General features: G+C 39.1%; 1 protein-coding gene across 8 annotated transcripts in view; it reads left to right on the top strand.

Annotated features, from left to right (window-relative positions):
- FGGY (FGGY carbohydrate kinase domain containing) overlaps window positions 1-14902 on the top strand; it is a 412972-nt gene that overhangs the window by 271379 nt on the left and 126691 nt on the right. For all 8 annotated transcript variants that reach the window (XM_061186510.1, XM_061186511.1, XM_061186512.1 and 5 more), the window contains one exon: window positions 3217-3324. In XM_061186510.1, the coding sequence (XP_061042493.1) occupies window positions 3217-3324 (108 nt within the window). The remainder of the gene's footprint in view (window positions 1-3216; window positions 3325-14902) is intronic.

Here is a 14902-nt window from a genome sequence, read left to right as displayed (position 1 = left end):
TCCTGTACGGACGCCTGTCATTAGTGGAGTAAAATGTGCTCCTTCCTTTTGGATCACAGAGCAGCCTTCAGGCCAAGATAGCCATCAGCATGGAAAGAGCTTTCACAAAAATATTTTTAAGTATTTAGGTTTATTGCAAAGGATTAAAGCACACGTAAATACATGAATGTGCTCACTCTCTCTCTGTCAAAACAAACTATTACTTGTTTTCTCCCAGAGTTTGGGAGTGATTGGAGGTGCTCTGGGGAACATATTTCTGTGTCCTTGTTTCCTTGCTTTAGTCATGACGTCTGATGAGAAGCGTGTGCCATTCCAAATGAGTGAGCACAAGCAGGAGCCAACTCAGAAATTTCTGGACAGAGCCAGGCAGAGCCTTCACCTGCCATTTCTGAGCAGCAGAGCCCCAGTCTGCCAATGGAGTTCTGCAAAAGCTGATGCAGGAACATCTTTAAATCGTGGGGTTTGGGGTTTGGGTAGGGGGAGGTGATGCAAAACTCTCCTAAGCAATTTATGTATACAAGTTTTGTTTGATTGTTTTTTAAAAAGCATATCCTGGGGTTTGAGGCCAGTATCTACCTGAGTTCAAGTCCCACCTCGGCCATTTACTACCTGTGTGACTGTGGACAACATGCAACCTCTCTGAAACTAATCTGTCTAATGGTGCTGGAAGAGTTCTGGAAGGGAAGGGGTGCAGGGCATGAAAAGAGATGGCTTGACTTTGGTGGGTATCCATCCACCTGTCCAAACCCTGGATCCCAAGTGCTTGGCATGGGCTGTCTTATTCACCCCAAAGCAGCTGGGGCATGCAGTGTAGGGCAGTAGTTTCTAGAGTTGGCATGTGATAAAATTTCCACTGGCAAAGACAGAGTGACAAAAACAAAGACCATTTAGTGTGTGCTTCTTCTGTCTAGAACACTCTCTGTATCATATACCAACACAAACACACACACACATATACAAATACAGACAGATATACATATACTCACACCTGAATAATTTCTATGTATGTTTTCATCTTAATTCAAATATCACTTCTTCAGAAAAGCCTTACCTGACCCCTAGAATATATTAGATCCCTCACTTATGAGCTCTTATAATACCTTTTGATATTCTTTCATTTATTTATCACAGTTTGTATTTATACATTTGTGTGATGTCCATCTTAGGGTGACCAGTTGTCCCTTTTGCCTAGTGCTGAGAGCTTTCCAGGACATAGGACTTTTAGTGCTAAAACTGGGAGAATCCTGGCCAAACCTGAATCATTGGTCACCCTAGTCTGCCACCCTCTGAAGAGAGCAGCTCCGTGAAGGTGGAGACTATACTCTTTTGTTTACATTTACTTTCAGTGCCTGGATCACAGTAGGAGCTCAGGAAACATCTGTTGAACCCATAAAGGAATGGGTGAATATGTCAATGAAAGCTAAACTGTCTTTTCTTGCAGGAAAAAAAAAAAAGAAAACAAAAAACCTTTTTTTCCCCCTGAGATTATTCTTTTTCCTTTAGGTGTTAAATTTACCCTTTTATAAATTACCTTTATTTGACAAAGTTTAAAGTTGCTAATATTGTATAGTATCCTGCCTTCCCTCACCCCCTTCCTCTTTGGAGGGTGGAATTCTTGCTGATTTGAAGACTCACTCATTTAGTGAAAAGAGAACCAGAATAGTTAGAGCTCAGACATTTAAGGAAGGTTTATCCATATGCTGAAGTGCTGTACTATAAACTTTATGAGGGCAGAAATTATGGTTATATTCCGTTCACTTCTATATCCCCAGGGCCTGGCATAGTAAGGGCTGAATAAATATTTGTAGAATAAATGAATGAACAGATTCTCTGCCCAGCCTCAAGACACGCAGGAGTAGACCCAGTGTGCCTACCCCCTTTTTCCTCCCTACCTTTTAATACACCCTTCCACAACCATAATATCAGTTCAGCATTCATCCCTGCTTGGTGGATGAGAAGCTCATGCCATTCCAGATGAGTGAACACGTGGTCCATCCCTGCCTGTCCTGGTTCATCTCTTGATGTCCTTTCCTAACACCTAATGGGCTTCCATGGTCTGCTACCAAAAAAAGATGTTGCCGTATCTTGAATAATGAGAGCATCTCTCTCACCTGCATGTCTTTGTTCAAGCTATTCCCTTGACATGGAATGCCTGTTCTAATTCATCTGGCTAAATCTTACTAGTCTAAGCTTATGTCCCATTCTCTAAGAAGCCATCTCTGGACCATTTCATTCCTCACCCGCTGTGCCCCTCCACAGTATTCTATGTTTTGTCTTTACCATCCCATGGACCAAACTGTTTTCTATTTGTCTATTTACTTATCTAACTACCCTGAGATGAGGAGCTTCTTGAAGACAAGAACTCTTTCTGATTCATCTCTGTGTCCTCAGCACCCAGTTGAGAGAAATGGTATGCTATAAGGTGTCTAATAAGTGTTTGTAGAAGGAGGGGGATATATCAGTTATTTCATGCCATTAAAATGCTAGGTTAGAAACAAACATAAAATCCTAGCAGTATACAAAAGGACATGTATTTTTGTTCACAAGTCTGTCGATTGGCTGGTTGATTCTGGTGATTCGGGCTCGCCAGTTGCTGGTTGACTACAAGGATTTGCTGATCCTATTTGGGCCCTCTCATGTATCTGAAACATCACGTGTGACAACTAAGCTGACTCAGCTTGCTGCATATCCATCCAGCAGGCTCGCTGGGGCATGTTCTTGTGGCAGAGGGAGAGAAGGAAGAGCAGAAGCACACAGTTGTCGAGGCCTAGGCCTGGAAAACCGGTGCACAGTGTCACTTCCGCCTCATTCTGTTGGCCAAACCAAGTCACAAGGTTGACCCAGACTCAAGGGGTGGGGACCCCACCTCTCAACAAGAGGCGCTGCGAAGTCGTATTGCACAGTGGGTGGAAGCAGGGAGGGCTAGAAAATGGGGACCATTATTACAATCAGTCTACCACAGAGAGGGAGCTGGCCAGGAACAGTTTCTTTCCAAAATGATCTCTTTTGCTACCTTGACACCTGAATGAGTTTATCAGAAAGGTTTCCAGAGGTGAAGCCAGGCCTGTCCTTTGTCAGGACTAACTTCCCCACCATCAAAGGTATTTAATAAGAAGCTGAATTCCGTGGTCATAGAAACATCACATGGGAGGAGGGTAAGGCTCCTTCTAGCCTTGAGGGACAATATTTTCACATACTTTGCCCCTTTCTTTCCAGATCAGCAAAAACCCGATCTTTGTACCAGGAGTCTGGGGCCCTTATTTCTCAGCCATGGTCCCTGGGTTCTGGCTGAATGAAGGTGGCCAGAGCGTTACTGGAAAATTGGTAAGTTGACACTTTCTTCGTATGGTCTTTAATGTTTTTACACCCTTGACTAGTCCGTTTTGTCACATTCCCCGTATACGCAGGATCTGGAAGATTTGCAGACTCCTACATCAGAAGAATTAACTTTCTCTTAGCCTAAAGTCTCACATATGGAGCATATGCAGCCTGTGCTTGCCAAAGGAATAAATGTTGATCCAGGCATTGATGACTAACCCATCTTCTCACCTATCTTTCTTTCTTATAACAACCCATTTTTCTCACGGCAACAGGAGTAATATTCTACTTTGTAAAAAGGACTATGTTAATCTCCAGCCAGAATCCTTCAATGGTTCCCTGTAGCCCTTGAGAAATAGCTCAGATAGTTTTCTGGGCACATCATTCCCTTTGTGGTCTGTCCCCTCCAGTCTCACCCATGTACTTGTCACTAAGGCCAGATTGCCCTACTCACAGCTTCCCCATGGCTCCTGTTATTCTACTTCTCTGTGCCTTTGTATATGCTTCTTTCCCTACTCGGAGAGTTCTTTATCACTTGCTAGTTTTACTTGATCTTCAAGATGTAACTCCAGTTCTTAGCACATTCTGAGATAATCTGTCTTTTCCAGAAATCTATGCACTCTTTAAAGGCATGGGTTATATCATACTTCTCTTTGTATTTAGCTCAGCGCCTGGTTTGTAGAAGGTGCTTGGAGAAAATGTGTTGAATTCATGGGGTCATCTCATAGGGAAGACAGAAGATCTATAAAAGTGAGATGAGTACGATACCAGAGGTACAAGGCACAGAGTTCGCACAAAGCTAGATTAAGGAATTCTTTGCAGGGGAGAAAGCATTTGTACTGCACCTTAATGATAAATAGGGACCAACCAGACAAAGAAAGGTAGGGATATTCTTCTAGGTAAGAGAACTTGCATAGGAACAAAGATATAGGAGTGAAAAATAGCAAGGCCTATTTGAGGGTAATTGCAGAATTTCAGTTGTGGCATAAGCTGTTCTTAGAAGAATGACTTAAAATAAAAGTTAGAGAGCTGGGCAGGGACCAAACAGAAGAAGTCCCTGTAAAACATGCTAAGGAGTTGAACTTCAGGTAGTAGACCACAGGGAATAGGTGAAAGATTGGAATAGTGATGGGTGTTGTCAGATCTCTGTTATAAAAACTGGCTAGCAGCCGTCAGGAAGAAGGCCTGAGGGTGCACCGCTGGATGAAGAGAGACCAGCTTTAATAGGTTAGTCCACAGACAAAAAGCCATGAGGACTTTGGCAATAATGGGCAGTGGCAATAATGACTGAGAATTGAGGTCAAGAGATCAGCGGACCTTGGAGGGATTAAATGTGGAAAGCAAGGGAAAATAAGACCCAGGTTCAATTACTCAGCCTCACATTCACTATGTTGTATTGAAGTCATCTGTTTATGGTCTGCTCCCCTACCAGCTCTTCTAAATGTCCAGCCAAATCAAAAGTGATCTGATCTCAAGCTGGATGTGGATACAAATAACCATTGATTTCCATTTCTTAGTGTGTTTCTCTTTTATTCTTAGCTGCCTCAAGTTCTCTCTCAAAGTTGATGCACACATAGGTGGTGGCTGGATTCAAAGAGCATGTTTTGTGCCTTCACTCTTGTGCCAGGCTGTAGAGATACATGAACTAGTCCCCCATTAGTCCCTGGTTTTAAGGAGCTCATTGTCTAGTAGGGAAGCACAGTGAGTATAAATTAAGTAACATCTGATAGGTCTTAATAACCACTTAGACTTTTCTAGAAAAGTCAAGAAAAAGACATCACTCTATGCCTAAGGTACAGTGGGATTGAAACTTTACAGTCTCCTATTTAAACTAGTGTCATGTATTTACACAACTTTCAACTTAAATATCCACTCCCTTTCTATGACACATAGAAAACCCGTTACTGAAACATAGCCCTTTTCAAGCCCACATCATGGTATAATTACCCTTAGGAGAACCAGAACTCATAACAGACACAACCCAGAGCCTTTTTAAACAAGGATAACAATCCAGTAAACTAACTCTTTGTCCAGGATGCATTGTCCATGAAGCTGTCCATCAACAGGTTTTCAGAGAGTTAGTTTACTAATTGACCATCTGTGTCAGTCTAGAAATGCTTTTCCCAGTATTTGACTCAGAGTTGGCTCTGTTGCTATGGATATAAGCCATCTTTGCCCAAACATTATGACGTATCTTGGTGGGCAAGAATTGGTTATGCCTGTTTCCTAAGCCTGAATTTAAATGTTAAAAAATGACCCTTTTCTGGCCATTAATAAAATCTTCATAATAGTCCACTATGGTTTTTGACAAGAATCATGGGACTTGCTGGTCTTTATCTAGCTAGTTGATTTTGCATCATCGACCAATGAAGTTGCATGTAGAGTTACACTTAGGGCAGTTCTATGTATAGAGTTTCATTGGATGTAGGAATGGGGTATGACTGACTTACCCATGGGTTACAGAAAGCAAAATCTAAGGAAGTCGAGAAGTTAGCATAATGGGGCAAAATCTGAATCAAGAACAAAACAGACTGTCCAATAAATCATCAGTCCAGAGAGGCCAAGCAAAGAGACAGAAACCACCTATAAAATAAAGAGATATAAAAATAATAACAATGATGATGGTAATAATAATAACAACAATAATTGTACCTTATTGAGTACGTTTTCCTGTGGGAAATATTTATATATATATGTAATCATGTTAATCCTTGAATGATACTCATAATAATCACAATGCCTAATATTTATTTTGAAGACTTATATCCCACTCTCAACTCCAAGAGCTTTTCATGTCCTATTTTATTTAATCCTCTGATACCCCTATAAGTTAGGTACAGTTATTATCCATATTTTACAGATGAGGAACTGAAACTCAGGGTAGCAAGCACAGCCTGGAGAGATTCCTGATGCACTGTCAATGGCCTTTTTACCTGTTTCCGTTGGTACTCACCTTTCCTTTCCATTTACTTATTCTGGTTTATCACTGGTTTTACAGCCTGTTGTCATCATACAGAACACCATAAGAGGAAGTTACATTGCTTTTATTCCGTGTTTCATATGTACATATTCTCTCATATGCTATGTCTGAAAGTGGCTGCTCTGTTATTACATTGTCCAGAATATATTATAAACATGCAGTCATAAGTATATCATCTAAAGCAGAAGGGAAGAGATAGAAGAAGAAAAGGGAAGTAAAGGAGGGGAAAGAAGAGAGGGGAAAAAAGAAAAAAGAAACAAAATTTATCTAAACTCTAGATTTGGAAAAAAGATATTTTGTTTCATTTTTACAATTAAATACAGATCTTCCATCACAAAGCAAAATCCTTCATTCCAAGTATATGAATAGATTGGTACTTTAAAAAAAAAATCTCCATCTGGTTAACTTCAGGATGAAGAAAAAAATAGGATAGGATCTTTTCTGGCTCTGGAGCCTTTGCAATTTCATCTGTCTGAGATTTGGGCTTGTTTTTCACTCATTTCAAGCTTGTGCTGCTGCTATTTATTTCCTCTTAGAAGGGCACATACCCCATTCCCATGGATGATTTACTTCAGTTCACCACACACCCATCAAAGATTGTCTCGTGCTTGTTGATACACTCTCCAGAATAGTTTTGCAAAAACCATCACTTTTTGCTCAGGCTTTTTCCACAGAGCACCAACTGGTACAGTCACTGTGTCCAGATGCTGAAGCTTATTTCCAACTGGACCTCAGCCATCCCTCTCTCCAAGCACTCTTCTCTGTCTTACTTGAAGTCGTTTTTATTGGGGGAGGCATCGGGTAAGAGAGCCTAAGAGAGTTTCCTAAGCTGCCCTTGTGGTGGAATTGGCTTTCTGGGACAATTGGGCTTGGTGGGGAGTTACTTTTGAATTGTTTGAAGCCAGAATTTAAATTTATAAATTTGGGCCACAGGGTCATAATGTTTGCAGGGTTCTAGCTCTTGGAGTTTTAGAATTGGAGCATTGAGAGTGCCTATCTGCCTCCTTCCTTATCACCAAAGCCCCTCAGCCTGGGGCTAGCCTCAGGGGGGTCAGCCAGCTCTTCCATATGAAGAGCTTGCCATGTACTCAGTGCTGTCCCGGTTAGAGGTAGTGATGTCATCCCTTCATTCAGTCACTCTTTCCAGCATGTTACAGAGATTTCCTGAGGGATTACTCTGGGCCAGGCAAGAATATGGTCACACATGATTCCTGTCCTCCAGTGGCTTATCATCTAGTGGGAAAGTTGGTTATGGAACTGACAATTATAATTTATTGTAGCACATAAAAGTAGATTGCACTACCCCTACAGCCGACTGGGAGAATCTGTTCTATGCTCAGCACATTGAGGCCCTCATGAAGATTCAGGATTTCATCTGATCTTCACAGCATGTCTATGTGGTCAGTTTTATTATGTCAGTTTTACTAGTGACTAAGGCTCAGAACAGTGAGGTAACTTGATCAAGGTCTTAACAGTTGTAAATGGGAGAGCCTTGATTCAAACCCAAGTCAGCTACCGGAAGCCCCAGATCTTTCCAGAATTGAACCTGACTTTTATAGAGCTGCCTTTCTGAATTTTTCTTACAGTTCTCTTGTAGACTTCCTTGAGAAGCAGTTATTGTATCAGATAGTGTGACTTTCTTTTCAAGTGTATTAAAACACATAGAGTTGGCAGGCTTTGTAAGGCCATGAGAGAGAAACTTATGTGTATCAGCCTTGACAGGATCTAGGTATATAGACTTAGGTGTGTCCCCAGCATCTCACATTAGCTAATTGGAGTGACTTCATGGATACAAAGACCAGCTCTGCATAAACAGATGCCTCCCTGTTCTCTCCTCCTGCCCAGGCTTTCACTGTATTTTTTGTACACCCACCTGGATTCCTGCACAGCTTCCTAATTACCATACTCTTCTTATAAGGACACCAATTCTATCAGATTAAGGCCCCACCCTTATGATCTCATTTAACCTTAATTACCTCCATAATGTCTCCATCTCCAAATGCAGTTGTATTGGGGGTTGGGCTTCAACATCTGAATTTTGAAAGGATACAATTCAGTCCATAACAGTCATACATATTTCAAAAAAGTTCTGAGAAACAAAGCATAATCTTTTGTGTTTACCTACATATTTACAATTTCCATTGTTTTTTATTTCTTTATGAAAATTTAAGCTTCCACCTGGTATTTCCCTTCAGCTTGAAGAACTTCCTTTAGCATTTCTTTAGTTGTTGCAGGTCTACTGGCAAACAAACAAACAAACAAACAAAAACACACCTTCTTAGTTTTCTTTTTTTTTCCTTCAACACTTAAAGATGTCAATGTATTGTATTCTGGCACCATTGTTTCTTATGAGAAGTCAAACATCATTTATTTTGTTCTTCCCCAATGTACAGTGTATTCTTTTTCTCTGGCTACTTTTAAGATTTTCTCTTAATCTTAGTTTTTATTATGGTGTGCCCAGATATGGTGTTTTGGGAATTTATCCTTCCTCCCCCAGGTTTGCTATACTTCTTGAATTTGTAAATTCCTGTCTTTCACCAAGTTTGGGAAATCTTTAGCATGTATATATTTAAATGTCTTTTCTGCCCTATTTGCTCTTACTCCTCCTACTGTGACTCCAATTACACATTTTTAAGACCTTTGGCTATTGTCCCATAGCCCCTGAGGGCTTCTGGGTTTTTTTTATCACCCCCAATATTTCTCTCTCTTTCTCTCTCTGTCTCTCTCCCTCTCTCTCTCAATTAGACACTCTCTATTGGTCTTTTTTCAAGTTCATTGACTCTTCTGTCTGCAATCTCCAACCAGCTCATGGACCGACACATTTCACATATTATATTTATCAATATGAGAATTTCTACTTTTTAATCGTTTCCATTTCTTTGCCATTTCCTATCTGTTTGTTAGTTATGAGAGTGTTATCCTTTACATCCTTAAGCATTGTTAAATTACTGGCTTTAAAATTCTTGTCTTCTAATTTTAACATCTGTGTTATCTCAGGGTTATTGTTCATTAAATGACTGTTCTCTTAAGTAAGAATTACATTTTCCTGTTTCTTCATATGTCTAGTAATTTTGACTCATATCTTGAACATTGTTAATTGATGTATTGTAGAGACAGTGGATTATTCTTATTTCTCTGAAGAGTATTTTTTTTAAGCAGGTAATTTAATGACAACTCAAACTCCAAGTTTTGTCTCTCCTTTGTTGAGTTCTTTAAGCCTTAGTTGGGCTACTTATTACGTAATTCAGAGATCATTCAGAGATTAAGGTAACCTTTATGCGTAGTGTTGACCTCCCTTTCTATGTCTCTCTCCTTTCTGAGATCTCCTTACCTTTTATTTTCTAGTTGCTATGGTGGCCTTGAACTCTGACCTCTCATTTCTTAGCTATGAAGACTGCATATTTCTATCTATCTGAGTATTAGCTGTCCTGCATGGCACTGATTAGGGCCTGCTCTCAGGCAAAAATCTGTAAAATCAAGAAACACATATAAAACTGTTTTTTCCTTCAATGTGTCTATTCCTTCTCAGTTTCTACCTGGCTTTGGTCACTTTCCAGTATCTTCAGAGAATTGTTTGATATATTTTGATCAGCATTTATAATTGTTATCTGGGAAAGAATTCATATGATAAGAACTATTTAGCCATTTTAAGGAGTGGAACTGGGCAGAGGGGTGGTGGTGGTGGGATGAATTGGGAGATTGGGATTGACATGTATACACTAATATGTATAAAATAGATAACTAATAAGAACGTGCTGTATAAAAATAATAATAAAATAAAATTTTTTAAAAAAAGAAAAATATTTCAGATGTGGAAAAAACAATATACTGGCTTCAGAATTTTTAAAAAGGCAAAATTAAAATGAATAAATATTTAATCAAAAGTCTCCAAAAAAAAAAAAAAAGAAGAAGTGGAACTCCTGACTGATTTCTTTTAAAGCAAATAAGATTACGTTTCTTCCCTGATTAAAACCCTTCTGTTGGCAATCTATATGTCTTCTTTAGAAAAATGTCTATTTAGGTCTTCTGCCCATTTTTGGATTGGGTTGTTTGTTTTTTTGATATTGAGTTGTATGAGCTGTTTGCATATTTTGGAGACTAATCCCTTATTGGTCACAACGTTTGCAAATATTTTCTCCCATTCTGTAGGTTGTCTTTTCGTTTTGTTGATGGTTTCCTTTGCTATGCAAAGGCTTTTAAGTTTGATTAGGTCCCATTTGTTTATTTTTGCTTTTATTTCTTTTGCCTTGAGAGACTGATCTAAGAAAATGTATTGCTACGATTTATGTCAAAGAATGCCTATGTCCTCTTCTAGGATTTTTATGGTGTCACGTTTTAAATTTAGGTCTTTAAACCATTTTGACTTTATTTTTGTATATGGTGTGAGGGAGTGTTCCAATTTCATTGCAGTCAGAATAGCTATCATCAAAAAGTCTACAAATAGTAAATGCTGTAGAGGGTGTGGAGAAAAGGGAACCCTCATATACTGTTGGTGGGAATGTATTTAAATTGGTGCAGCCATTATGGAAAATAGTATGGAGGTTCCTTAAAAAGCTAAAAATAGTGCTACCATATGATCTAGCAATCCCACTCCTGGGTATATATCCAGAAAAAAGAAAACTCTAATTCAAAAAGATACATGCACCCCAATGTTCATAGCAGCACTATTTACAATAGCCAAGACATGGAAACCACCCAAGTGCCCATCAACAGATGATTGGCTTAAGAAGATGTGGTATATATATATATATACAATGGAATATTACTCAACCATAAAAAAGAATGAAATATTGCCATTTGCAGCAACATGGATGGACCCAGAAAATATTATACTTAGTGAAGTAAATCAAACAGAGAAAAACAAATACTGTATCACTTATATGTAGAATCTAAAAAATAATACAAATGAATATATATACAAAATATAAACAGACTCACAGACATAGAAAACAAAGTTATTGCTACCAAAGTTATGGAGGGAGGGACAAATTAGGAGTATGGCATTAACAGATACAAACTACTATAACCTAAAATAGATAAGCAACAAGGATTTACTGTATAACACAGGAACTATATTCAATCCTTGTAATAACCTATAATGGAATATAATCAGAAAAAAAAACTGAATCACTATGCTGTAAACCTGAAACTAACAAAATACTGTAAATCAACTGTACTTCGATTTAAAAAAATCTTTCTGTATCCTCTCATTGTACTTAGAATAAAATCTAAAGCCTTTGCCATGGCCTGCTTGATTTTCTCCACTTTCTACCTCTCTATCCTCATTTTATACAACTTTCCTACTTATTTACTCCAGTCTAGTCTCACTGGACTCCTGTCAATTCCTAGGACATATGAAGCTCTTTGCTACTACAGAATCTTTGCATTTGTCATTTTCTTTACTTGGAAATTGTTGGTTCTTTTTTTTTTTTTTTTCATGTCTTAGCTTAAATTTCACCCTCAGGTCTTTCCTGAACCCTCTATCTAAAATCAGTGTTCATATTACAGTAACTTATCCATTTCCTTCAAAGAACTAATCACTATCTTTAATTATTATATGTATTCGTTGACTCTATACGTCAATAGAATATAATCTCTGTGTGGACAGAAAGTACACCTGCCTTAATTGCTACTGAATCCCCTGTGCTTAGTGACTATGACCAGAGCAGAGTAGGTGTTCAATTAACATTCATTAAATCTATAAAGCCTTATCAGGCTAGACTATATTTGAATATTGGGATACCCATTTTCCCTTCATAAGGCAGAGCTTTGTGAAAGCGACGACTTCTATATGTCTTTGTATCCTGAATTATTAGAATGATGCCTAGCACAAAGTAGACATATATCACGTTAGTTTCATGAATAAGTGAACTAACAAACTGTAAAAATGAACAAAGCTACCAATTTTGATGGTGAATGAAATTGACTAAACCAGCCCTGCATTAAATCAGAATTGATCAACTTGTAAGAGAAATTGTCCTATGTAAAGCTTATATTAAAGTTGTAAAAAAAAAAAAAAAAAAAACACAAAACACATAGTTTATGTTTTCCTCTCAGGAATGTTTGTTGTTCCTAGGAACTGTTCAGTATTGAAACTCGCAGTCCTTTCCAGCAGTATAAAAAAAATTGTCTAGATTGGGCTTTCTTCTTTTATTAGATTTTCATGAGAATTTGAAAGCTGGGAAAAATCAGGCAAAATGTTTTTGCTTTGAGATAAGAAGATTAGGTAAGCAAAGAGTTGAAATAGCTTAGATGAGTAAGTGACGTTACAGGTAAATACAAATGGAAAAAAAGCAGTTGTCACAAGTGATGAACATTGCTCTGAGCCTAATGATTGTTTTACCTGTAAAGAAGGGAAAAGACAGCCTCAAGACTAATAAATAGTCTTGGTGGCGCAGTGATTAAGAATCCACCTGCCAATGCAGGGGGCACCGGTCCGAGCCCTGGTCCAGGAAGACCCCACATGTCCCAGAGCAACTAAGCCCGTGTGCCACAACTACTGAGCCTGTGCTCTAGAGCCCACGAGCCACAACTACTGAGCCCATGAACCACAACTACTGAGCCCGTGTGCCTAGAGCCCGTGCTCCACAACAAGAGAAGCCACCGCAATGAGAAGCCCGTGCACCGCAACGAAGAATAGCCCCACCCCCACTCACTGCAACTAGAGAAAGCCCCGCGTGCAGCAACAAAGACCCAACGCAGCCAAAAATAAATAAATAAATAAAATTTTAAAAAAAGAGCAGATTGCTCCATCTCCTATTAAAAAAAAAGAAAAGAAAAGACTAATAGATAAAACAGATTTTAATAGAGAAAAACCCATCATGCAATAAGATAGCTTTGTCTTAGCAAAATGATCATGGAACCTAAAATTCTTAAATTTTAAATTTGCCTTTGTGATGTGTTTTTCTTGCCTGTAAACTCTTTGCCAACGGTTTTGCTATCTCAGGCGGTGCAGTTCGCTGTGTAATTTTACAAACTCTTTCCTATTTGTCGTATTAACTTATTCAGTGTTTTAGAGAGAGAATTAGAAATGGTCTTGTCCAAGGTCATGCCCTGAGCCAGAGTTGAGCTCAGGTCTCAGGAGTCCTTGTCTGCGTTCTCTCAGCCATATCAAGGGTCAAAAACGCAAATGCTTAAAGGAGTCAGACAGCATAAATGAATAAACAGACCAGGCAAAGAGGTATTTTTTACTTCTACAGAGAAGTTTCTCTTTTCAGCTCTCAGTACTCTCGGGCTGAATTCCATGTTCCCTCCTTTGACAGAGAGATGGGCATAGAGAAATAGATTGCTACTACAAGTAAAACATTAGTGCCATCATGATGATAAATTGAGTGGTGGTGCCTCTCACAAACTGTGGAGGGTGCAGGCCTGGCTGAAGGGATCAGTCACCACTCAGCTCCAGCTGACCCTTGCCATGGGGGAATATGGTGACCCAATGTTTTACGTTCACCAGTTCTTCAAGAGAAACCAAAATCTGGACTTAAAGTGAAATCTCCCAGTTTTAAAATACTGGCTCATTTTTAAAAACATTATATATCCCAAATAAAATACATCTGTGGGCCAGATGCCACCTCATACTACCCATGTATGATCTCTGTGTTATACTGTATTGCATTTCTATTTTTCCCATGTTCCAAATGCAGGTGCCACCTTAATAAGGAAATGCCAAAAAAACCCCCACAATTCTAGTTGTGTATTGTAAGATGGCCTTTTCCTCTTGATCCTGACCCGAAAGCCATCCTGAAGAAGATCTGACTCCACCCAGTTTAAGCTTCCTCCCTATCCAAATAGTTTGTAGCCTTTTCTGCCTACTCCTACAGCTGCCAGCTCTCAGAGCTGAAATCTGAGAAGATGGAGGAAACAAGAAAAGAGTCATAGAGTCAGGATAGTTCTGTCTATATATTTCTAAGGCAACCACTTGGCAAATATAATTATTGTGGTCACACTTGTTATTTCATTGGGAAACAAATAACCACTTAATGGGATGCTGTGATCTTCTATACTGTGCTAAATGCATTAGAGAACAGAAGTAGAAAGATCAACCCTTGGAACAGGCGCTCCAGGCTTTTGAAATGAGAACTCAGTTATTTGACAAACTGGCTCCTTCTTTGTTAATCAGGGTGGGCCTTTGCCATAAGATGCTGTGGGGAAAAAAAAAAAAACCTGCAGCTGACCTTTTAAGATCTTGTTCTTCCAACCATTTTTACTCTTTTGGTGGTACTTCCTTCTCTTTAATAATAGGTGTTATGATCTAAAAGCCACCTATATATCACTCACTACAACTTTCCCTGCAAAGCAAATTTTACTGTCCACATTTTACAGTTGTAAGAGAAGAGGCTCTGAGAGGTCAAGTAACTTAGGTAGCAGAGAATATAAGTATAGACCATGAGTTTTGAACCTAAGTCTGTTTCCAAAGCCCGTGTTTTCAGCTACTGTCTTAAAATGTAGATTTTATTATTATTCAGGTATGATGAGGCCAGCAGATCAGGAGATGATTACCACTGAAAGGATAGTTTGTTACAGTTCTCAAGAAGAGGGGCCCGGCTAAACCACGCAGGGCCAAATGGGAAGCACTAAGGTTGTCCCTAGTTGTCTGGTACCTGG

Source organism: Eubalaena glacialis, chromosome 3 (genome assembly GCF_028564815.1).
Source record: "Eubalaena glacialis isolate mEubGla1 chromosome 3, mEubGla1.1.hap2.+ XY, whole genome shotgun sequence".
In the NCBI taxonomy this organism is placed as follows: domain Eukaryota; kingdom Metazoa; phylum Chordata; class Mammalia; order Artiodactyla; family Balaenidae; genus Eubalaena; species Eubalaena glacialis.
This window is presented reverse-complemented; position numbering and strand designations above follow the sequence as displayed.